We start from the raw sequence: 26,068 nt of genomic DNA on the forward strand, positions 1-26,068 counted from the left end.
TACCCATGCTCACAGAGGTCGACCCAAATCAACATATGGTCTACCACCATAGTGGGGCTGATCACCACCTTATTGTAGAAGTGGAAAGCAATATATAATTGGTGCGTGAGAGGGTACCATGCACTTTGGACACATGCGTGTAGTCCCTCGCCAGGGTTAACAACCTCCAAGCATTGTGTACCCCAACACACTGGCCTGACAGGGGCATGCCATTTCTTTGCAGTGTGCTCCAGTTCCTGATGAATGATCCACCAAAGGATCCATCACTTAGTTAAAATCCTCCACTATCATTAGTAAGGAAGGGTCCCAGATGGATGTCTTTTTTTTTTTTTTATTAAAAAAAAAATGTTCATATTTGTTGGACACATACACTGCCAATAAATGAAATGTAGTGCCAGGCAAGGTGATCTTTGAGAGAGCAACCATATTCATGAAGTACAGGTTCAATAGTGCACATTAAGGACTTTTGAATGAGTACTTCCACTCCAGCCCTGCAATTAGGAGCAAAGGAGTAATGCACCTGTTTAATTTTGGCTCCTGCAGGCATGTGATGTCTGCATGGTAACTAAGTTGTGCTAGAATTTTACTTTTCACAGAGGATGTGATGCCAGATTCATTCCAGGAGACCACCCACACTGACAAGGTCTGTCTCCCTGTCATGTATCACCAGTGGGGTTAAATAGTTGTGAAATTACATTTATACCAAATGCTCCCAGGGTGCCCACCCCCAGAGCTCAGTCATTTCTATAGGCATAATCTAAGCAGTGCAGTACCACACTGAGCGACTGCTACAGCAATGATAAAGCAGGCGGGGCTGGGGGGGGGGGGAACATCCTCAAAATTCTGCATATCAACTCCCCAATTCCAAACTAGTAATGCCAACATTGCATCCAAACATTAAAGGTGAGGTAGCTAGTCACGCCTATGATGCCCCCTGGGCAACACCCTGCAAATAGTTGTCTATACTAATTTGGGCCTCAAAATTCAGAATGTTCAGAACGTCAACCAATCCATGAAGTAGATAGGAATGTGAATCAGTCACCAGAGCAAGATATCACAAGGAATGGAAGAAATTCGTATATTAGTCAATCTGCCATCAGCATACAACCTGAGTTCCAAGAAGGGTGTCAATTCAGGCATGTGGAACCTCAGCCGTACGGATCTCAAAGCTATAGAGGCATCTCTTGCCCTGAAAAACTGAGTGGAAAGACCCCACACCAATGGCTAGGACATTTCGGGGGCATCTGATAAGTCTCCACAGATGGTGGTAGTAACATCACGAGCTGCTTCAAAAGTATCATAAGCATTCCAGACCCCTTGGTGAAACACTTTTTGAGGACCACTGGGTAAAGGACGTAAAGCAAAGGGTAGCGCATAGGGAGTCGTGGCGGAGTTTTTACTGTCTCAAGGTCTGTTTTCTACAAGTAATTATGGAACTTAGTAATAAAATATTCTATTCTAGGTCTGCCTTTTCCCTAAATGGTGTGCCTGCTCCAGGCTCACTGGGCCTGGGCCCTCAGTGATAAGTTTTGTCCAAGCCATGCCATGATTCTAACTCTGAAAGCAGACAGACATAGGTATTGATTCTGGTATCCCCCAGAAATGCAAATTGTCACGAGTGGTTTTTTTAGGTCCTCTAGTTTACCGCTTGTTGCTGGATCAGCATTTTTAGCGCTGCTGTTTCTGTCACTGTGCCCCTGCGGTGTCTTCCATATCAGACGCGAGGAATTTTATCTCTGTAGTACACTTGGTAATGTCTGCCGTGAAAGTTTCAAAGTGTGCAATTTGGGAGAACAGTCTCTAATTGCAGGACCAGTGCTTGCTCAATGACTTGTTGCAAGTCCAACAGCGCAGATGCTGTAAATTGTGTGACTGCTCCCACCAGAAGTGCCACCATCTTCTCTTCTCCCTGCTGGCCACAAATGCGTCTGCTCGGGCTGACTTTACAAGTTTTAGGATCGATCATTCACTCCAAAAATTTGTCCATAGGCTCAACAAATTTAAAGAATGAAAAAAAAGCTTGAGGCTGCAGTAAGTTGCCAAAGTACTATCAATTGCAATGGTGGTGGGGGGGTGTGGGGGGGGGGGGGCAGGAGCTTAGCAAGCACATGTTTTCTGCTGCTATAGCATCAAGTTGCTTCCCCCCCCCCAAAAAAAAAAAAAAAAAATTATAAAAATGTTTAGTACTTGCTGCAAACTACAATAAATTTTCTCTGGCTGTCAAAACGTCCATCTTTGACACTTGCTGAATGACTCTCAAAACCTCCTTTATTATGCCACTATGTACACTAGCCCAGCATGCCACCATTGCCTCCAACTTACAAATTTTAAAATCCAACAAACAGCAGATCTCCTTAAACAATGATACACACTTAGTAGCCTTATTGCTAAAAGATTGTTCAGAGCTGGCAGTGAAACTTAAAACAAAACGGACATGTGATTACCTTATTCCCTGGAAATGAATTCCAGAGACTAAACACAGGTTTGGATTATTTTTAAAAGACATCCATAAGCTATTAAGATAGACTTGGGGAAAATTATTGCTTCCAAGATAAGCAGTATCAGTTTTACTGGCTTTTTTTTTTTTTTTTTTAACGGTTTTAGGACCTTGCCAGGTACTTATGACCTGAATTGTCCACTGTTGGAAACATGATATTGGGCTTGATAGACCTTGGTCTGTCCTGGTACGGCAATGCTTATGTTCCAATTAGATTGGCCCAGACTTTACTTAACCTCCCTCCCCCCACCACCACACACACACACCTCCATTTTCTTTGAAGTGGCAGGCAGTTGAGGCTGACCCAGTTAAGGCATGGAACATGCTGCTAAGAGCTCATTTTTGTAATGGTTAATTCTAGGCAAATGTAATAAAGGTTAAGATGCCATAGCTGAGCTGATAGATGGAAGGCTATGGGAGGACAGAAGTCTTGTTTGTAACATTCAAGATCTGTAGCTTTTTGATGCTTGTTCTGAACTTTTGGATTTTGTAGAACATGTTATGCCTTGTGCCCTTCTCATCCAAATGTACCACAGAAAGTGGCTGTGTGGAGTCCATGCATGGACTCCTCAAAATCAGCATGCTCATTTACAGATGTTGGGGAAGAACAATTTGGATGCTTGTCTGGGTCTTGTTGGATACCTGTAATGTAAGCTGTTAGCCCAAGAATGGTTAGTTTCCAAGATTTAATGGGCTTTTGAAGATTGCCTATAGGACTACATAAATGATGTAGAATGAAGTTCTTATGTCTCAATTTCCTTCTTCCTGTTTCTTAAACAGTGTTCAATACTGACCCATGGTGCTCGGATAGGGTTCTTCCAGGGAGACATTAAAACACTTCCAGATGACATCAAAACCTTGAAGCCCACAATTATGCCTGTGGTACCACGATTGCTGAACAGGATGTATGATAAGGTATACACTACAGTGAACTGTTAGAATGAGGTCTACCCATTTTGTTAATCTGAATCTTTGCTATGACATATGCCAGGTACCATTTAACTTTCTGAAGGTGTGGTCCTAGTGCCTCTTCGCACAAACCCTGCTTGGACACCATTTTTAACATTTGTGGTTGCTTGTATACAAGTACTACTTCATTGCTCATGAGAGGAATGAAAGATTCAGCTTGGAGCTGGAGTATGTTATACCTCTTAAGTATTTTTAGAAAATTAAGATTTAGAATAACTCATGCATTAGTAGACTGGTCATCTAAAATTATCAGGGTGTACAAGGTACAATAATAGTAGCGGTATTATGAATGACTTGCTAGCTTGGGAGCCAAATGTGGTGACCGTGCTAACTCCTATTGTAAGATCGTTATTCACTAGCAGTGGGGCAGCTTATTGGGGGCTTATTGTGAAGCTTCATTAGCTGTTAGAATAGGATAACTGCAGAGGTGTCTTTGGCAGTTAAGTCAAACTGACAAGTAATATAACAGGCAGATTGGGGCCAGGGGACTGCTTTTAGTTAACATGTTAACTTTGAACTCATAAGAACATTGTCAGCTATTTAGCAGAACTTGCACCAGATGTTAAGGTGCTTGATCACCTCGTGTTGGAATTACTAGCCACAACAGGCTTGTCTACATTGTCACTAGAAGTTCTCCCACATGAGCAATGTGGTACCTAATTTGAAGTAACTTTAAAATGTGATTATGGGCTACCCTATTGGTTTAATCAAACCTTTCTATCTCCTGCATGTTGCACTAGGAGCTGACCCAGCCCACACAACCTGTAAAACTTGGTGTGGATGCTGCACTTCAAGGCCTGGTATATTTTAATAAAGTTAAGGAAACACTTGAACAGGAGAACAGAATTCCGAATAATATATATTTACTGAAATGGTTTCTTCAAATTGAACTTGGCACTGTGTGATCACAGCTTCTAAGCCAAGAGTTCTCAACCTAGTCTTTGGGGGAACTCCAAGCCAGTCTGGTTTTCAAGATATATCATGCATATTCATTGTGGATATCTGCATAGAATGGAGGCAGTGCATACATATTCATTGCCTTATTCTAAGCAAATAAGAGTAGGTTTGATTAGTCAACTGACCCTCATATTCCCTCTTGAATATATACTGGATTTCCTAAGGACTCTTTGGTATACCACCTCTCCTTTTCTAGACCCCAGTAGACTCACTGGATTAATTACCAGTTGGTACCCAAATTTCACACTGGATCCCTCGGGGAAACAGTCACTGGATATCAGAAGCACCAACACACAGGAACCGAAGGACACTAAAGGCAGGCCAATTCTCACTCCAAAGACTTTTAAAAAAAAAAAAAAAAAATGGAGGACGTCTTTTTTTTTTTTTTTGCCCTTTCCTACTCCATTCCAGGCCTAGTAGTCTGAGATTTTCCTCTCCTGACAGCTTCACATCAATTTGGAATCTTATGGACACGCACAAACCTTGGGCATACTGTTGCAGTTCCTTCTGGAGGAGAGTACCATAGCAAGATGACTGTCAGTCTACACTCAGCTCTCTGCTTTCCACTGGGAGCACCATAGTACTTGGTGCAAAAGAACTTGGTATATGTAGGCACTTATAATTCGAGTCATCAAAAGTGACGTCCATGATGACTTGTTTTACATGAGTGTTCAGCCCATGACTCGCCTTAATCTTCATTGGTCACACAGATTTTTAAACCCATAATTGCACTTGTATCTACATACGTTAACTTCATTATTTTACTGCTTTAGTAATTTATAAGAAATGTTTAACTTCACTTTTGAACGCATCCTTATCTAGGTCCGCTGCCTAAGGATGCTTTCAAAAAAAGTTACTTGCATACAATTAAAGCAGTAAATGATAATGAAGTTAAATGTATAAGCGCAATTATGGTTTAAAAATTTGTGTGGCGATGAAGATTAAGGCGAGTCATGGGCTGCATGCTCATGTGAAACAAGTTGTCACTTTTGATGAGTGTTGAGCATGTACTCATCTATTGTGGCTCCCACTCATTCAGGTTTTGGAGTCTGACCTTTAAATAGGTGATACTTATAATGGCAAAATGAGATGACATTTCTAAATGGGTTTAGTTGAAATAATTTGGCTTGATGGGAGGAAAACATAGCTGCTGAAGGTGGACTCCTGATGGCAGTGGTTACCGAGAAGACTATGCTTCTGGTGGAAGGTGGCATTGCTGTCAAGGACACCAGGATAGACAGCTGTTCTCAAGCTTTCCTTTGAGATTTCGTATTTCTCTCTAGGCCTCATCTACAGTTCTTATACAGGTTAGGCTTGTTTAGCCTGGGTGCAGCGGGTGCTGAAACACTTGGGACGCAGATACAGTGGCTTCTCTGGGGTTTCCTGTTTTTGAGACAGAGCTGGAATACTTGGGCAGATTTTTTTTTCTCAGACTTGCTCAGGGCATTGCAGCTCATGTTGGCAGTTGCAGCCCACGACTTTTTGTGGCTCTAGCACTGGTTGGCAGATGCGGTCTCAACAGCACCTGACCCAAACTCCCCCTTTCAGGGGAAACTGCTGTTCAGGGAGGACCTTGATAAGCTGGTGAAGGGTCTCAGACTGCAAGGGCCAGCATTTTGCCTGAAGATAGGCCTCTCTCTCGTCACCAGCCTGTCATGCCCTCGTCTCAAGAATGCCAAGCAATATAGGCCTGGCAGAGCGCCTTTTTTTCAAAGAGCCAAAATTTAGGCACAACATCCTCCTTTTCATGGAGATAAGTGGCCACCTCAGTGCAACTCCTGAGTGACACCTACAGCCCACAGTTCTGAATTATGGGGTTTGGTTCACTCTTCCTCCTGTTTTAGGGGGTTTCTTTCCAACTTCTCAGAGTGAACCAAGATAGTGTCAGACTAATGGGCATTCAGAGGTGGTTGCAAGTTAGTTCTTTCCCCCGTGTCAACTTTTTTTTTTTCCTTGATCTTCCTGTGCAACACCGTTTTGAAGTGGTGGCCTATAGGCTCCAAGACCTTATTCTATCTGGGGATGATTCATTTATTTATATTTGTATCCTGCACTTTCCCACTAAAAGCAGGCTCAATGTGGCTTACATAGTAATAGGTAACACAGAATTTTGTTATGTAAAGTAGGAAATTGTGTAACATAATAGGATGGATAGATAGGTAGAGACAGGTGATAGAGGAAGGTAAGGTGGGAGATGAGTCTGGATCAATGTCGTTTTCAGCCAGCTTTCTGCTCCAGATAGGGAAAGGGACCATTATTCCATCTATTTTATGGGCCCCAAGAAAGGAAGTTAGAATTCCAAAAGGGTGAACGGTCCCTCCAAGGTTCTACTACTACTACTATTTAACATTTCTAAAGCGCTACTAGGGTTACGCAGCGCTGTACAATTTAACATAAAGGACAGTCCCTGCTCAAAGAGCTTACAATCTAAAGACAGTCAGTCCAATAGGGGTAGTCAAATTGGGGCAGTCTGGATTTCCTGAGAGGTGAGAGTTAGGTGCCGAAGGCAGCATTGAAGCATTGAAGTCTTTGAGCAAAGACTTGAAGATGGGCAGGGAGGGGGCTTGGCGTAAGGGCTCAGGAAGGTTGTTCCAGGCATAGGGTGAGGTGAGGCGAGGCAGAATGAGCGGAGCCTGGAGTTGGCGGTGGTGGAGAAGGGTACCGAGAGGAGGGATTTGTCCTGTGAACGGAGGTTTCGGGCTGGAACGTAAGGGGAGATGAGGGTAGAGAGGTAGTGGAGGTGCAGCAGACTGAATGCATTTGTAGGTAAGGAGGAGAAGCTTGAACTGTGTGCGGTATCTGATTGGAAGCCAGTGAAGTGACCTGAGGAGAGGGGTGATATGAGTAGATCGGTTCTGGCGGAATATAAGACGTGCAGCAGAGTTCTGGACAGATTGAAGGGGGGATAGATGGCTAAGTGGGAGTCCAGTGAGGAGTAAGTTGCAGTAGTCAAGTCGGGAGGTAATGAGAGCGTGGACGAGAGTTTGGGTGGTGTGTTCCGAGAGGAAAGGGCGAATTTTGCTGATGTTGAAGAGGAAGAAGCGACAGGTCTTGGCTATCTGCTGGATGTGTGCCGAGAAGGAGAGGGAGGAGTTGAAGATGACTCCGAGGTTGCGGGCAGATGAGACGGGGAGGATGAGGGTGTTATCAACTGAGATGGAAAGTGGAGGAAGAGGAGAAGTGGGTTTTGGTGGAAAGACGATGAGCTCGGTCTTGGACATGTTCAGATTCAGGTGGCGGTTGGACATCCAGGCAGCAATGTCGGATAGGCAGGCCGATATCTTTGCCTGGGTCTCCGCGGTGATGTTTGGTGTGGAGAGATACAGCTGGGTGTCATCAGCATAGAGATGATACTGGAAGCCATGAGATGAGATCAGGGAGCCCAGGGAAGAGGTGTAGATTGAGAAGAGAAGGGGTCCAAGGACAGATCCCTGGGGAACACCAACAGATAGCGGAATGGGGGTGGAGGAAGATCCATGAGAGTGAACTCTGAAGGTGCGGTGGGAGAGATAGGAGGAGAACCAGGAGAGGACAGAGCCTCGGAACCCAATTGAGGACAGTGTGGCAAGGAGTAAATCATGATTGACAGTGTCAAAAGCAGCGGATAGATCGAGGAGGATGAGGATGGAGTAGTGGCCTCTGGATTTGGCAAGGAATAGGTCATTACAGACTTTAGAGTGCTGTTTCTGTCGAGTGAAGGGGGCGAAAACCGGATTGAAGTGGATCGAGGATGGCATGAGAGGAGAGAAAATCAATGCAGCGGCTGTGAACGGCATGCTCAAGTATTTTGGAGAGGAAGGGTAGGAGGGAGATGGGGCGATAGTTGGAGGGACAGGTAGGGTCAAGTGATGGTTTTTTGAGGAGGGGTGTGACTACGGCGTGCTTGAAGGTGTCAGGGACAGTTGCCGTGGAGAGAAGAGGTTGAGGATATGACAGATGGAGGGGGTGACAGTATGAGAGATGGTGGTAAGTAAGTTGGTGGGGATGGGATCAGAGGAACGGTGCATTTTGAGGAGGAAAGAAGGCGAGCGGTTTCCTCCTCGGTGATGTCAGGAAAGGAGGAGAAAGAGGTCTGGGATGGTTGGTTGAGGGAGAGGGTTGAAGGGTGAAGAGGCGGAGGTGGCTTGCTAGTGAACTCAAGGTTGATCTTTTGCACCTTGTCGCGGAAGTAATCAGCCAGTGATTGAGGAGAGAGCAAGGGGGGGGGGGGGTGGGAGCAGGGGGCACTTTGAGGAGGGAGTTAAGGGTGGCAAAGAGACGACGGGGGTTGGAGCTGAGAGAGTTGGTCAATTGGGTGTAATAGTCCTGTTTGGCAAGGAATAGGGAGGAGTGGAAGGAGGATAGCATGAATTTGTAGTGAAGGAAATCTGAATGGGTGCGAGATTTCCTCCAGAGGCGTTCGGCAGATCGGGTGCAGGAACGAAGGTAGCGGATGCAAGGGGTCAGCCAAGGCTGAGGAATAGTTCGCTTTGTGGGACGGGAGGTGGATGGTGCGAGGGTATCCAGAGCAGAGGAGAGAGTGGTATTGTAAGCGGAGACGGCCTTGTCGACAGACTCGGAGGACATGATGGAGGGGAGGAGATTAGAAATACTAGAGGATAAGGTGGGAGGGTCAATAGCCTGCAGATTCCTGGAGGTCGTGGTAATAGTTGGACGGGGCTGAGGGGGGGTGAAGAAGTGTGAAGGTGATCAGATGATGATTGGAGAGAGGAAGAGCTGAAGCGTTGAAGTTGGAGGGAGAGCCAGAAGAGGAGAGGACGAGGTCAAGACAATGGCCGTCTCGGTGAGTAGGGGTGGTGGAGCATAGTTGGAGGTTGAAGGAGGATATTAGAGTGAGGAACTGGGAAGCGTGAGGGTCGGATAGGTCATCAACGTGTATGTTAAAGTCTCCGAGAATGAGGGACGGAGATGAGGGTTCAAGAAAAACGGAAAGCCGGGCATCAAAGTCGGTGAGGAAGGAGGAGAGGGATTTATTAGGGGGGGCGGTAAATGACTGCCACTCTGAGTGGCAATGGGTGGAATAGCCGCATGGAGTGTGCTACTGTTTCCTGTACCGGTCCCACTTTCCCACTAAAAGCAGGCTCAATGTGGCTTACATAGTAATAGGTAACACAGAATTTTGTTATGTAAAGTAGGAAATTGTGTAACATAATAGGATGGATAGATAGGTAGAGACAGGTGATAGAGGAAGGTAAGGTGGGAGATGAGTCTGGATCAATGTCGTTTTCAGCCAGCTTTCTGCTCCAGATAGGGAAAGGGACCATTATTCCATCTATTTTATGGGCCCCAAGAAAGGAAGTTAGAATTTCAAAAGGGTGAACGGTCCCTCCAAGGTTCTCCACTTTAGTTTGGAGACTCTGATTTCAGTCATTGCAGTGGTTCATTGGGGGGGGGGGGGGGGGGGAGAGAATCTCGCATCCCTGGACCTCATGGAGGTGTACTTCCGCATTCTGATCTGGCTGCCACACAGGTGCTTCTTGCTTTTTGCTGTCCTGGGCAAGCACTACAAATTCCACGTGCTGTCATTTGGGCTAGCGATGGCTCCCTGAACCTTTTCCAAGGTTATGGTAGTGGTGACTTTTGCATCAGGAGGGGATTCATGTCCACTTGGATGATTGGCTCATTCGAAGCTTGTTCTTTCAGGAGTGCTGAATGCTAGAAGACAAATTTTTAAGGTCTTAACAGTCCCTAGATTAGGAAATATTAAATCCTCACAATTAGATAATGCATTAAGACTGGTAGCTTCCTAAGAAGAAATGTGATACCCCAATGAAACAAGTGGCAAGGGTTGCACCTGAAGTAAGTGTGCTCTGAATATAGCCCTTGGAGGAAGCCTGTCTTTGTAAAATGGTGACACTTAATGCCTGGATTTAAACATAGTACACATGGTGGCTACAGAGGCATCAGTTAATTGGCGTAAATACAGAGCAATAGAGTAAAGTAGAGATGGACAAATGTAGCAGTCACCAACACCAGACAGTACCCTACAGCAGCTGGTCCTGCAAGGAGGCCTGTGAATGTTGGTTAAGTTCCAGAAAGTGAGGGACTGTAGAGATTGGGTAGATGCAGTAGATAAGGCAGGGACCAGGTGTGGGCCCAGGGCAACCTCCATAGCCATTGTGTCCACATAGGTATTTCCTTGGTCTTGGATAGGGTTTGCGGAAGGTCCCTCGGGCTTGGATAGTTTGAGTGTCCCTTGTCCTTGAGGACAGCAACAATGGCAGGTAATAGCCTGAGGTAGACGATAGATATGTCAAGTGCTCAGTTGGTTTATTGGCAGAAGTCAAAATTTTACTAGCTGGGCCCAAAGAACCTCCAGAGTATAGGCACTGTCGGTATAAATGTTCACTTCCATGTACTGGAGGTATAAACAAAAAATGATCTACCCTTGATAGCGAAGGCAGCAAACAAGTTTGAAGTCAGAGGAAGACATGGAGAAATAGCCCAAGGGTTTTGCACCCCCTCCCCCCAAGGAAATGGACTAGATTTTGTGGACTTGGAATTTGAAGTCTTGTGTGGCTATGTCCAGTGCAGGCATATCTTAAAAATATATTTAATTCCAGCTATTTGGAAAATGCCTGAATGAGAACTGTATTTTCCATAAATCTGTTACTGATCTTGGAGCATCTGATCAACTCAATGCTAGCAAGTCTGTAGGTATTCTCATGGCCTTGAGGACAGACTGGAAATCTCCTTTTGTCCTGGGGCCACCAAGACTCTGCAATCTTCCCGAACTTAAGCAAGGATTTGGTATAAGGTATCCTTAGTTTCTTCAGTGTTGGGTATTTGGTTTTTCAGTCTAAGCTGCAGCAGCACTAGTGTGGGGGAGGGGCACAACAGATTAAGATGGGAAGGAGGGTGTGCGATAAGCTGAGCTTTTATGCAGTGCAGGTGGCAAGTTAAAAAAATGGGGAAGCGAATTGGACAGCACTACTATACCACGATGAATATTCATGAGATTTGCATACAGTGAAAGTAGTGCATACAAGACACCATGGGTATTCATTGTGGATATCTGCAAACCTGACTGGCTGGGGAGCTCCTAGGACAAGTTTGAGAACCACTGAGGAAGGACCATGGCATTAGGTTCCCTGCAGCTTGAAGTTTAGTGCTAGTTCAGGGCATAAGACCAAGAGGAGAGGCTGACTTCTAGTAGCCTGCTTAGTGAGGGGAGCCCTCTAGTTGGTCTCTTACCAGAGCATAGATAATTGGAATGTGAGGCCTACTGTTTGCCCACTGACTTGTCTACCTCTTTGTTAGGCTTATGGGCAGCAGAGCTTTGCTCCTCCCACACCTTGAGAGTGTAGGACCTGGTATTTTCAGCCACAAGGTCATTTAGCCAAGGTGCTTTGTTTTTAATGGCCCTTGTCTGAGGCATAGGAGCTTCAGAATGTTTACAGGTGCTAAACACATGAGCTACCCTTTCTTGGACAGAATGAAGGCATTTGCTGAATATTGGGAGTGCTGAAGCACACACAGAGCTGACTCCTATGGAGGGAGGAGCTTAATGACAATTTGTGGAAGTAAATCAGTCCTTCAGTCTGCAAGCTCTGCATCTGTGGTGTCTGTGTGAGCACAACACCGTTGGCCAGACTTTTTGACTGCTTCTGAAGTTGTGGGGGAGACTGAAGGTGTCAGGTGTTTTGTTCCTACAGGTATTGTAGCCATGAGGCTCTTCCATACAAACTTTTTTTTTTTTTTTTAATAAAAGCTAGTGTCCATGTTTTGTTCCAACAGAGGCTGAGGGGGAGGGGCCAGTTAGATGCAATATACTCTTAAAAGGGAGGAGGGAGAAGATTCTTTGAGCGATAGGGCCTCTCAGCATGCATGGGTACTATTGCACTGTCTGGAAGATGCCGCCAGCAGATGCCCATCTCAGTGGAGATGAGGCAGGAATGTGGTTCCCCCCCCCCCCCCCCCCCCCCCATGCCTGTACTTTTCTCACAGTATCACTCCTAGAGTGGTAGCTAGTGTAACACACAACTCAATTACATATAGTATGTTTTATGTTTTCTGAATTGTAAAGCCCCCTACCATACAGATAATTCTGTGTTCATCTGTTCCACATTTTGTGGATTTGCTTATTCATGTGAAATAGAGTAACACATTTTTCACTGTTTGCAGCCATGTACATTATGCAAAAATGCTTGAGGTTTAAGATGCAGCATTGGGATAGGGTTCAGCAAAGTAACACTGCCTCCTTGTTCTCGTAGATATCACCGATATGTTTGTGAAGCATCCTTTAAGCCATGTTTTTGTAGTCTTCTATTTTTGATTTTTAATGCATAATTTTATGTTGCTAGGTAGCAAATGTGTATGGTGAACAGGTCTCCAGGACCTATCCCTTCCCCATAGGATCAGTGGTTTCATATTTGCATTTTCAGTATTTGCAGGATCTTCTAGGAACCTATCCCCGGTGAATGCTGAGAATTGACCATACTTTGTTAGTCAAAAATCCAAGAGTTACAAATTTTTAATCATTCCAACAGATTTCTCAAGCAGGCTTTCAGTTGTGTTCAATAAAGTAAATTAATCACTGGCCAGCCTGGTGGCTCTGTGCCAATACTGTGCATCTTGTGAAGGAATTAAAACAATTTCTGAGCCAGATTTTCCACTTGGAGGCTGGAGAAGCTCTGGAGACCATTTGTAGCCCTTGGAGGAAGCCTGTCTTTGTAAAATGGTGACACTTAATGCCTGGATTTAAAACCTCATGCCTACAGGGTTCCAGTAAGAGCCTTCACATGTGGCCCCTGACCAAGGCCTCTGCAATAGGTTGGTGGAGGATTGACATTTTTCAGTGTAAAAGTATCCAGACAATCACAGCCCACATTTTTGCTTTTTCTAAATGACTCCCTTTCCTGTCCAGGGTGGTAAGTGATGCTATCACACTGCTCAAATGTCTTGTTCTTTTCATGATGTAACCTTTTATTTTTAACAGATATTTGCCCAAGCTAGTTCACCCTTTAAAAGGTGGATCTTGAATCTAGCTTACAGGAAGAAGGAAGCTGAACTTAAAAATGGCATTGTCAGAAGAAACAGCCTGTGGGATAGACTGGTCTTTCGTAAAGTACAGGTAGTGTGGTGTGGCTTATGTTTCAATCTTAGATTTCTAATTCCTGTGTATTGCTTTGTGGAAAATGATACAAATGAAAAATGTAAGATATTTGGCATGTCACCAGTGCATCATTAAAGCAGAATAGAGCTATTAGCTAACAGTGACTGTCATTTTTCAAGAATCTCATTTCTAGTGGAGAAATTTTCAAGGTATGGATGTTTGACAGGGTGACAGGGAATGTTGCAGTCACTGACTTGATACTACTTTTTAAGGGGTTGAAATTTGGGGAAAACAAAATTAACAAGTTTTAAACTGGAACAATGTAAAGGAAAGTAAAAAAAAAAAAAAAAAAAAAGTGTGGGGGTGAAGAGATGTTGGAGTGATCATGAATGTTCTAGCTACTATATAAGGCAGTATGCCACAACTTTTTTTTTTTTTTTTTTTTTTTTTTTTTGTGGTACATTTGAAGTTACTCAGTCCTCACAGGACACAAATTGTGATCCTTTCCCCAGTTCTTCCTACTGACAATATTTTTTCCCATGTTTGGCTTCAGTCTGGCATGTGAACATAGTGCAATGCATCCTGTGAAATTACATTTCTATGCAATGTCAGATTGAAGCTGGCAGAGAAGACGCACATGAAGCGCTGCTCTCTGGTCAGTGGGAAAGAGGGAGAATATAGTTTACTGACTTTTCTAGTAGCTAAGACATTGATTCTCTGCTCTTACCACCCCCATGTCAAAATAAACTTCTTGCTGACAGTACAGATCTGCCAAGTCTTGTGCTTTTCAGCAGATAGTCTCCCATGCTCCCACTAGGGAGTGAGGATCTGCTGAGCAGATTCCTATTCCAGTGGCAGCAGGAGACACCTTAAGTCATCTCTCCTGCTGCCACAGGACCAGACTTGTGATGAGCTATGGGACTGGTCCTGCAGCAGCAGGAAATGTTTTAAGGCATCTCCTTTTGCAGCTGGAAGGGGAAGTGACTGGTGCTGTCATTGGAGTGTACCAAGGGTGGAACTGTGGGCGGGGTTGGGTAGAGCTCTGGGCAGGCTGTCTGTGTGCCTTAAATCTCCCACTGTGAAAAAGTTGGCTCCCTTGAAAGCTGTGTAAGAAGTCCATCGAATGTCTCCATGGAACATGGTAGCATTCTGCTCTCAAAATTATACTTATAGAATATGGTTACATGGATTTTCTTTTCCCATGCCTGATAAATCCACCAGCTTTGTTGAATACAAGAAAATTGTGCACCAGAAAAATCAAATTTTCCTACACAATCTAGTTTCCAACATGTAAATTGTAGGTCAGATTTTTGAACTGGTTCTGCAGCATCTTTTTTTTTACTCAAACAGTACAGTTACTAAATTACCATGGTACATATCTGCATATGCAGGCGTTCTCAACCTAGTCCTTACACACTTAACCTCATGCATACTCATTGTGGGTATCTTGAGAACTGGGTTAAGAACCCTTGGCATATAGTGATGCAGTATCGGCTGATATAGTAACATAGTAAATGACGGCAGATAAAGACCTGTATGGTCCATCCATTCATGTCCTCTAGTTCTACCACCTTCCCATCTCCGGAAAAGGTTCGTTTGCGGATTAATACCTTTCAAATATTTGAACGTCTGTATTATATCACCCCGTCTCTCCTTTCCTCCAAGGTATACATGTTCAGGTCAGCAAGTCTCTCGTATGGTTTGCAATGCAAATCCCATACCATTTTCGTAGCTTTTCATTACACTGCTTCCAGTCTTTTTACATCGTTAGTAAGATACGGCCTCCAAAACTGAACACAATACTCCGTGGGGCCTCACCAACAACTTGTAGAGGGGCATCAACACCTCCTTTCTTCTGCTGGTTATGCCCCCTCTCTACACAGCCTAGCATCTTTCTGGCCACGGCCGTCGCATTGTTTCTTCACCTTCAGATCCTCTAACCCCAAGGTCTCTCTCCTATCCGGTGTATCTCTTGGGTTTCCGCACCCCAAGTGCATCACTCTACACTTCTTGGCATTAAATTTTAACTGAAAATACTACAAACAAAAACCTTCTGATCGGAAACCTAAATAAATTATAGTTAAAGTGATCATATATTTTCTTTTTTTTATATGCTAATAGTGCTCAGTAACTGGGGCGTGTCCCACAGGACTCTCTTGCAGTATAACACTGCTTCAAATAACCCATTTCAACATCATGGCACTCCAACCTCCCTGTGCTGATGGTGCTGCAGATCTAATGATGCCATATGTTAGTCTTAATGAATATAAGGTTTGTTATCCAACTTCCATTGTGGTTACTAATACCATAACCTAGCTTCAAAAAAATAGTGAGCTCTCTACTTAACTTATGCTGAAGTGGTTGTGGTCGTAGATGAGTTAATCCTGTAGGAGTCCCAGTCTTGTGGTGCGACTTAAAAACAGCCGTGGTATCAAATCCCTAAAAAAGGGGGGTGGATTTCCAGCACTGTGTATTATCCTTGGCTCCCTACATGCTGGCATGTTTCGCTTACTGCCAGACCCTCGACCATTCTTCTAAAGTTCTGAGAGCCCTTCTCATCGTTTCTACTCCCTCCAGAGTATCCACTGTATTAGCTGTTTTCGTGTCGTCCGCAAAAATGCACACCTTTCCTTCCAACCCTTCAGCAATATCTTCCACAAATATATTAAACAGAATAGGCCCCAGCACCGACCCCTGAGGAATTCCACTGCTCACCTTCCTTTCCTCTGAGCAGATTCCATTTACTACCACCCTCTGCCACCTGTTGGTCAACCAGTTTCTTATCCAGTTCACCGTTTTTGGTCCTAAGTTCAACCCTTTCAGCTTATTCACGAGTCTTCTGTGGGGGGGACCGTATCAAAGGCTTAGCAGAAGTCCAAGTAGATTACATCTAGCGTATGTCCCTCATCCAGTTCTTTGGTCACCCAGTCAAAAAAATCAAGATTTGTTTGGCAGGCTTTTCCTTTTGTAAAGCCATGTTGACTCTGGTCCTGTAACCCATCGGTTTCTAGAAAGTTAACTATCCTTTCTTTCAGCAGCGACTCCATTATTTTTCCTACCACCGACGTGAGACTTACCAGTCTGTACTTTCCCACTTCTTCCCTGTCTCCACTTTTGTGAAGAGGGACCACATCCACTCATCTCCACTCTCATGGAACCTCTCCCATCTCTAAAGATCTATTAAATCTTTGAGTTCCCGCCAGGACCTCTCTGAGCTTCAGTATCCCATCCAGCCCCATAGCTTTGTTCACCTTCAGATTCTCCAGCTGTTTATAAACTTTCTTCCGTAAACGGCGCAGTATCCACTCCATTCCCAGATATTCCCTCGGCAGCCAACCGCGGTCCTTCTCAAGGATTTTCCTCCGTGAACACTGAAGAGAAATAATTGTTTAGCACGTTCGCTTTATCTTCCATCACTCTCCACATAGCCATTCTCAGTCTCGCAATTCCATTCCTATCTCTTCTTTCTCCAATATATCTGAAAGGTCTTGTCACCTCTTTACATCTTTAGCCATTTTTTCTTCCGCTAGCGCTTTCGATAGCCGTATTTCCCTCCTTTGATTCTTTGTTTAATCCAATAATCTTTTCCGTGATCCCCTCGTTGCGTTCTTTGTATTTCTTGAACAAAGCCTCTTTTGCCATTTTTTTTTTCAGCTACTTGTTTGGAGAACCATATAGGCTTCCTGATTCTCTTGTTTTTGTTTACTTTCTCAAAAAAATCATTAGCCATAGTTATAGCAGCCTTTAGCTTGGACCACTGTTTTTCCACTTCTCCTACTCTTTCCCACACCAACAGCTCCTTCAGGTATTCACCCATTTTATCAAAATCAGTACGTCTGAAATCCGAGTTTTGTGCATCCGCACTCTCTTTGCCTTTATATCAAACCATACAGTGTGATGATCACTATTACATAGGTGGGCACCCACCCAGATATCAGAAACAACCTCCATTAGTGAGCACTAGATCCAGCATCAACTCTTCTCTCGTGGGTTCCGTCACCATTTGTCTGAGCAAGGCACTTTTACAGGCATCCACAATCTCCCTACTTTCCGATTCTGCAGACGGGACTTCCAATCCACGTCAGACAACTTGAAATCTCCCAACAGTAATACCTCCCCTTTCATACCAATCTTTTTGAATATCTTCTATCAGATCCTTGTCTACTTCTTCGTTTGCCCAGGAGGTCTATAGATAACCCCGTGTGGATATAGGTTCAGTCTTCTCTTTCCAGGACGATCCATAAAGCTGCTTTTCCCCAGGTTCCCCGCATTTCAGCTGCTCTGATATTCACATACAGAGCCACTTCTCCACCTCTTGTGGCCCTCTCTATCCTTCCTAAAAATATAGCCCAGTACGGTCACATCCCATTCATGAGAATCATTGAACCATGTCTCCGTAATAACAATATCCAAGTTTTCGTCAAACATCAGGGCCTGCCAGGCTTGAACCTTTTTACTTAGATTACAAGCATTTGTGCACATAGCTTTCCATGTGCTTTGTGAGTTTGAAATCCCCTCTTTCATTTTGTCACCCCCCCACCCTCTGGTTTAAATGTCTACAAACATACTGTCTTAATTTCTCCCCAAGGATCCTTTTTCCCATCACAGAAAGATGTAGCCCATCATTACAGTACAGCCTGTTATTTTTCCACATATTACCCCATTCTCCTATGTATCTGAAAGCTTCTTTACACAGACTCAAGCCACTTATTGATTTCCTCTGTTGCGTAGTCTTTCCTCTCCCCTCCCCAATGTAGGAATTCAGAAAAAGCCACAGTCCGAACCAAAGATTTCAGTCCCTCCCCAAACTTCTGGAACGCTCTGTGCTGTAAACTTACTATTGTTGACCAGGTCATTTGTCCCCAGGTGAATTACAACAGCGTTAGAAGCCTTGCTCTCTTCTCGGATCACTTTCAGTATTTGACATCTTGTAGCTGAAGATCCTGGAAGACATTTCACTACGTTTGAACCCATGAATTGTGCTCCTAAGTTAATGCCTCTGATAATGGAGTCTCCGAGCATTAATAATTTTCTGCTTTTCACAATTCTGTCAGTTGGGGGATGTTTCTGGGGTTGTGCTATTTTCATTGCCCCTGGTTCTACCACAGTACTTCCTTTTTCACATAATGATGCAATGCTGCAAAAGAATTTGACGTGGCAAAGCTTGGAAGGGCGAGTGTCACAGATCTTACTCTACCAGAGCCTACTGTGACCCATCTATGCCTCTGATGTTTTATTCTCTGGGGCAGTGGTGATGGTAAATGCTGGGAAATGAGTAATCCTGGACGCTTCTTTAATTGTAGTTAATTCCTTCTTGAGTTTGTTGATCTCTTCTTTCAAGGCTGATATTTGGAGACAGGACAAGCTCTAAGGTTCCAGATAGTTTGCCTTTAGGATTAAAGCAGAACATATATTGCACTGAATGAAGGTCATAATGATGTGATTCACAAGTGTGAAAAGGTGAACTATGAGAGGGAATAACAATTAGGATTGACCAACTAAGTGTAATGAAGATACTTGTCCCTTAATTGCCCTATATAAAGGGAGTTTACCTAGGGGTAGATGAGACTAGGACACAGGTAACCTCAGTTACCAATCAAACCAAGTCTGAAAATGCCCAGAGTAGCTCCCAGCTCACAAGGCAAATTTAGGTTCTACTACCCAGCTCAAAACAAAATTGCCCCAGGAGGGATCTAGTTTTGCTCTGCCCACTTGCCCCTAAGGCAGCTCTTCATTTATAGTCAGTGTTCTAATTAAGGTAATAAGCAAGTGCTGCTCCCACAAAGTTTAAATATATTCAGTATATCCAAGCAGTAATCACAAAACAACAAAATACATCATTAAAATCCTAAAGACACTAACATCCTTAATTTTGTAGCTTGTTTTAATATATTGAAATACTCGTATATTAATGAGAGAGAGTCGGTAGTCCAGCAGCGAGAGGGGTGCTACCCAGTCTTTTGCACTGAGTGTCACATGTATGATTAGCCTCAAGAGAACAGACCTGCTCTCTGAGAGCTAAGAGTTTGCACCGGGCACACACATGACTTCACACCAACTGGGAGATAAGAGTACAAGACTTTGGTAGAGATGAGAGAGAGAGAACAGAGATGAGAGAGAGAGAACAGTACATAGATGAGACCTGTAGAGAGGTCCCACCTCCAGCTGGGTAGCCGATGTGCTACTTCAGAGGAGAGGTCTCCTAGAAGGAGAGCATTGCCCTGATGAAGTAGGAAGTACTCCTGTACCCAGGACCTGCCCACCAGAGGATGTATTATCCTCTCGCACCGAGGATATGCCTCCGATTACAGCCGATGGGAAAAGATAGGACCGTTGTTGTAGTTGGAGACTCAAGCAAGCTTGTAGATAGCTGGGTGGCTGGTGACTTGCCTGCTGCTTGCGAAGGTGGCAGACCTTACGCGGCACCTAGACAAAGATTTTAGATAGTGCTGGGGAGGAGCCAGCTGTCTTGGTGCACGTGGGTACCGACGACGTAGGAAAATGTGGGAGAGAGGTTCTGGAAGCCAAACTTAGGCTTTTAGGAAGGAAGCTCAAATCCAGATCCTCTAGGGTAGCATTTTCTGAAATACTACCTGTTCCACGCGCAGGGCCCAAGCGACAAGCAGAGATCCGGAGTCTCAATGTGTGGATGAGATGATGGTGCGGGGATGAGGCTTTTGGATTTGTGAGGAACTGGGCAGCATTCTGGGGAAGGGAGAGCCTATTCCGATCTGATGGGCTTCACCTTAAACCAGAGTGGGACCAGGCTGCTGGCGTCAACATTTAAAAAGGAACTAGAATAGCTTTTAAACTAGAAACGGGGGGGGAAGGCCGACAGTCACTCAAAAGCGCATGGTTCAGGATAAGGTATCTTTTGAGGATATCACCCAAACAGGGAAGAAAAAGTTCTTTTTAAGTAAGGATGTCAAAGAAACCTTAGTGGATCAGATGGCCTTAAGTAAAATTAATAATAACCAGACACAAGATAACATATTAATAATGCCATGTATTAAACGAGATATAAAACTGAGCAACAAGCATGCATTGAAATGTCTATACACAAATGCAAGGAGCCTGAGACATAAGATGGGAGAGCTGGAATACATTGCACACAATGAAAAATTGGATGATATAGGCATCGCTGAGACCTGGTGGAAGGAAGATAACCAGTGGGACACAGTCATACCGGGCTACAAATTATATTGTAGTGATAGGGTAGATAGGATTGGAGGAGGGGTAGCTCTGTATATTAATGAGAACCTTGACTCAGGCTGCAAATATTGCAGGATACAAACCCCCTATTGGAATCTTTGTGGATAGAATTTCCACATGAAAAGGGGAAAAAAAAATGATAGTGTACTATCGTCTGCCTGGCCAGGACGAGCAGACGGACGCAGCAATGTCAAAGGAAATTAGGGCAATGTAATAATAATATAATGGGTGATTTCAATTATCCGGATATAGACTGGGTTAATGTAACATCTGTACACGCCAGGGAGAGAATTTCTTGATGAAATCAAGGACAGTTTCATGGAACAGCTGGTTCAGGAGCTGACAAGAGAAGGAAAAATAGTAGACTTAGTCCTTAGTGGAGCTCATGATCTAGTGCGGGGGGTAACGGTGCGAGGGCCGCTTGATAACAGCTATCACAATATGATCAGTTTTGAAATTGGCATTGAAAGAAGTGAACTTAGGAAATCAAATACACTAGCGTTTAACTTTAGAAAAGGTGATTTACAATAAAATGAGAAACAGTGAAGAAAAGACTAAAAGGAGCAGCTCGCAGGGTAAAAAACTTGCATCAGGCGTGGATGCTGTTCAAAAACACCATCCTAGAGGTACAGGACATTTTAATCAGGAAACAGACAAGTTTTCAACCCCGACGCATGATCACACCCTAACATTTTGTCTGAATCACCCCAACCTATTTACTGATACTTCTTTACTGTATTTGCCACTGTAATAGTACCCCTATACTGTATTCACACCGGAGCCTGTAACCACCTCTCTGGAACTATGTAAGCCACTTTGAGCCTACTAATAAGTGGGAAAAGGTGGGATACAAATGTAACAAATTCCACGCATTACTAAACAGCAAGGTAAAGGAAGCCATTAAAGCCAAAAAACAATCCGTCAGAAAATTGAGACGAGAACTGACTGAAAATAAGATAAAACCTAGGAATGCCAAGCCAAATGCAAAGCGGAGATAAGTAGGGCTAAAACGGACTTTGAAAAAAAGTTAGCGTTAGAAGCGAAAATAACATAGTAAATATATTTTTTAGATACATTAAAAGCAGGAAGCCGGTTAAAGAATTGGTTGGGCCGCTGGACGAAAGTGGTGTTTAAAGGGGCAATCAGGAAGGACAAAGCCGTAGTGGAGAAATTAAATGAATTTTTTGCTTCGGTCTTCACTGAGGAGGATTGGGAGGGATACTGGTGCCGGAAAGGGTATTTGAAGCAAGCGAGTCGGAGAAACAAATTCACTGTAATCTTGGAGGATGTAATGGGTCAGTTCTGCAAACTGAAGAGTAGTAAATCACCAGGATGTTAGTAATATTCAATCTATCCCTAAAATCAGGTGTGGTACCAGAAGACTGGAGGGTAGCCAATGTTACACCGATTTTTTTTTTTTTGAGTTCCAGAGGAGATCCGGGAAATTATAGACCAGTGAGTCTTGACGTCGGTACCAGACAAAATGGTAGAGGCTATTGAGAATAAAGTTACAGAGCACATACAAAAACACGGGCTGATTGAGACAGCACAGATTTAGTGAAGGGAAGTCTTGCCTCACCAATATACTGCATTTTTTTGAGGGGGTGAATAAACATGTGGACAATGGGGAGCTGGTGGATATTGTGTATGTAGATTTTCAGAAGGCGTTTGACAAAGTGCCTCATGAAAGACTCCTGAGGAAACTGGAGAGTCATGGGATCGGAGGTAGGGTATTACTATGGATTAAGAGCTGGATGAAAGATAGGAAGTAGAGAGTAGGATTGAATGGTCAGTATTCTCAATGGAGAAGGGTAGTTAATGGGGTCCTTCAGGGGTCTGTGCTGGGACTGCTGCTTTTTAACATTTATAAATGACTTGGAGATGGGAGTAACTGTCATCTGCGAATTTAATTACCTCACTAGTTATTCAGGGTCATCAAGTCGCAGGAGGAGTGTGAAAGATTACAGGAGGACCTCGTGAGACTGGGGGATTGGGCGTCCAAGTGGCAGATGTGTTCAATGTCAAGTGCAAAGTGATGCATGTGGGTAAGAGGAACCCGAATTACAGTTGTCATGCAAGGTTCCGGGTTAGGAGTCACAGACCTAGAAAGGGATCTGGGATTCATCGTTGACAAGATGTTAAACTTCTGCTTAGTGTGCTGCAGCGGCTAAGAGTGCACAGAATGTTGAGTATTAGGAAAGGGATGGAAAACTTACACGAGGGTGTTATAATGCCGTTGTATCGCTCCATGGTGCGACCGCACCTCAAATATTGTGTCCAGTTCTGGTCGCCGCATCTCAAAGATATAAAGGAATTGGAGAAGGTGCAGAGAAGGACGACGAAAATGATGAAAGGGATGAAACGACTTCCCTATGAGGATAGGCTAAGAAGGTTAGGGCTCTTCAGCTTGGAGAAAAGGCGGCTGAGGGGTGATTATGATAGAAGTCTACAAAATAATGAGCGGAGTAGAGCGGACAGATGTGAAGCATTTGTTTTACACTTTCAAACAATAATAGAACCAGGGGACACAAGATGAAGCTAGAATATGGTAGATTTAAAACAAAAATTTTTTTTCTTTATTCATCATGTAGTTGGACTCCTTGCTGGAGAATGTGGTGGCAGCGGCTGGCCTTACGAGTTTAAGGGGAGTGTGGACAGATTCCTGAAGGAAAAGTCCATTGAACATTATTAGTTTTTTTTTTTTTTTTTTTTTTTGGGGGGGGGAGTGTTGCTGGGTTCTTGAAGCCTGGATTGGCTGCTGTCAGAGACAGAATGCTGAGCTTGATGGACCCTTGGTCTTTTCCCAGTATGGCGGTGCTTATGTGCCACTCCTCCAGAGCTATGAGTCACCAGATGCTATGTAACCAAAATTGATTGAATTAAGTCTCTGGCAGTGTAGATTCAACACACAATTCTAATGAAAACACCAGATTCAATGTCACCAGATTGTCACAGGTTTAAAACACTTGGCAAAGGTTAAAACACAGTTCCAATGAAAACACATTTTAAGACAATTCCAGCATAAAAAGATGAAATCACTAGCACAAATATTACATAAGTACATAAGTAATGCCATACTGGGAAAAGACCAAAGGCTCATCGAGCCCAGCATCCTGTCCCCGACAGCGGCCAATCCAGGTCAAGGGCACCTGGCAAGCTTCCCAAAGCGCAATTCTCTAAAAATCCCTTTGACAATACCAGTATAAAAATATAAAATCGCAATGTAATATAGGCAATAGGATACAGACAGATAAGGAACTTATAGAGGTCAGACCCTCTGCAAGTGAAGACAAGTTGTTGTTTTTTTGTTTTGTGTTAATAGGATAGAATAAAAAGGGGATGAAATAGAATAAAGGAATCAATAGTTTACCAGGGAGATATTAAGAGCAGGACACAGGTAACCTCAGTTACCAATCAAACCAAGTCTGAAAATATATTATGGAGTAACTAGAATCCATGGTCCAGGAGCTGATATCGAGCAGAACTGGGGTTACAGGAACAACAACAAAAAATGCCATGACATCAAGACATTGTCAAGCTGTAATTCCAGATGAAATGCTTGCACATGATTGTTTCAGACTTCTCATGATTCACTGTACCAGTGGTCAAGCAGTGATACTGATTTACAGTGGAAGAAAAGTTGTGCCTCTGCTGGCTTGGCCATGTCTGCAGAACAGAGGAATTGACTATAGATGTCTACACCAACAGCATTGACCCACTGGCTAGAAGGTTTTCAGGTTGCCCTAAGAGACCTGAGACAGACATGGGAAGCAACTGCTTGCCCTGGGATTTGTAGTATGGTGTTGCCACAATTTGGGTTTCTGCCAGGTACTTTTGACCTGGCTTGGCCACTGGTTGGAAAACAGGATACTGGGCTAGATGGACCATTGGTCTGACTCAGTTAAGGCTTCATATACTGTCTTATTAAACCCAAATTTAGCTCTGGTTCCAAAGATTGCCATTACCTTAATAGAGCTGACCTGTCTTATCTCACAATAGTTAAGCTGACGAGTAAGTAATCCTAAATGAAGCAAGCTGACTTTAAACCTTCCCATCCATTCATTTCATACATGGGAGTTGCCAAGTTCTGTAGTGAACTCTATTTGAAAACAGATTCAAATGCTTTTATGGCCTTACCCAGTGTTAACCTGACAATGGACCAAGGAATATTTAACTAACTGTAAAGTGGAAATGGCTTTGGCACTATCAAGACTAGTCCATAGCTGTAGACTTCTGGAGGATGGCCTGGTTCAGGCAAGACATTTGAGGAAGGTCACGGAGGCCCAAGTTCACTTTTAAAATAACTATGTAGATCTCTGACAACAAAAAATGTTTATGCCAAAAAAAACCCCAAAACCTATGTGGGATGGTAAGGAGCCAGTAAGTCTGATGCAAGGGGGAGGACTTTCATCTAGGTGCTGACTAGTGCGTGGCCCACTCAATCTGCTGTTGCAGCCACCCCCTTACCTTCCTGCATGTGCTCCACATTTGGTCTCTCTCATATGTTCCTGTGTGCTGGGACCTGGGTGATTGTGTTAACATAATCACCCAAGTCACGAGCAGGAGAGACAGACTGAGGGAGCAGAATATTTTACCTGCCTGGAAGCCTTGCTGGCACTGGGATTGTAAGCTCTTTGAGCAGGGACTGTCTTTCTTCTATGTTTGTACAGCGCTGCGTATGCTTTGTAGCGCTATAGAAATGCTAAGTAGTAGTAGTAGTAGGGGGTCCCCCTTGGAGGCTTGGCCCAGGGAATCTTGCCCCCCATCCCCATATTAGCAGCTCAATCTTTAAAGGTAACCTTAGAGAGGCTCAAACAGTCTTGAAGTGCTTTGAGAACTAAAGGGAGACTCCATTTGTGGACAAACCTTCTGAAGGAGGTTGCGAATTAACTTCTTTCAAACATTGTACAATATCTGGATATGCTGCAAGAGATTGTGGATACAGCCTCTATACATGCCAGGGTCACAACTTGTACGTTGAGAGAATTGAAGGGAATTGAGGGCTAATCCTTTCTTGAAGCCCTCCTGTAAGAAATCTAGTATGTGATGTAAAGAAGCTTTAAATGGAGGCATTGTAGTCTCCTTTGACAACCTTCTGAATAACTTTTTTTTTTTTTTTTTTTTTTCTTTAGCCACACCCACTTAGTAGCCAAGCCATAAGACCAAAGGGGAGGGATCTCCCATGAGAATGGGACCTTGCTGCAACAGTCTTTCTTTCTTTCTGCTGATGAGGTGCTATCTGAAGGCGCACAGTGTTTACATGCCTGACAACTGAAGCTGTCTTATCTGCACATTGCAACTGGATGCCATGAGATTCATAATTGGAGCTCACCAGTGGGTTGTGATGAGATGAATTGCTGCTTTTGAGTTGTCATTCC

At 43.9% G+C, this 26,068-nt stretch overlaps 1 protein-coding gene across 2 annotated transcripts in view; it reads left to right on the forward strand.

Moving 5' to 3' along the window:
• Positions 1-26,068, forward strand: part of LOC115461577 (long-chain-fatty-acid--CoA ligase 1-like) — a 183,849-nt gene that overhangs the window by 89,566 nt on the left and 68,215 nt on the right. For both annotated transcript variants that reach the window (XM_030191500.1, XM_030191499.1), the window contains exons 12-13: positions 3,278-3,412; positions 13,362-13,496. In XM_030191500.1, the coding sequence (XP_030047360.1) occupies positions 3,278-3,412; positions 13,362-13,496 (270 nt within the window). The remainder of the gene's footprint in view (positions 1-3,277; positions 3,413-13,361; positions 13,497-26,068) is intronic.

Source organism: Microcaecilia unicolor, chromosome 2 (assembly GCF_901765095.1).
Source record: "Microcaecilia unicolor chromosome 2, aMicUni1.1, whole genome shotgun sequence".
NCBI classification, from domain to species: domain Eukaryota; kingdom Metazoa; phylum Chordata; class Amphibia; order Gymnophiona; family Siphonopidae; genus Microcaecilia; species Microcaecilia unicolor.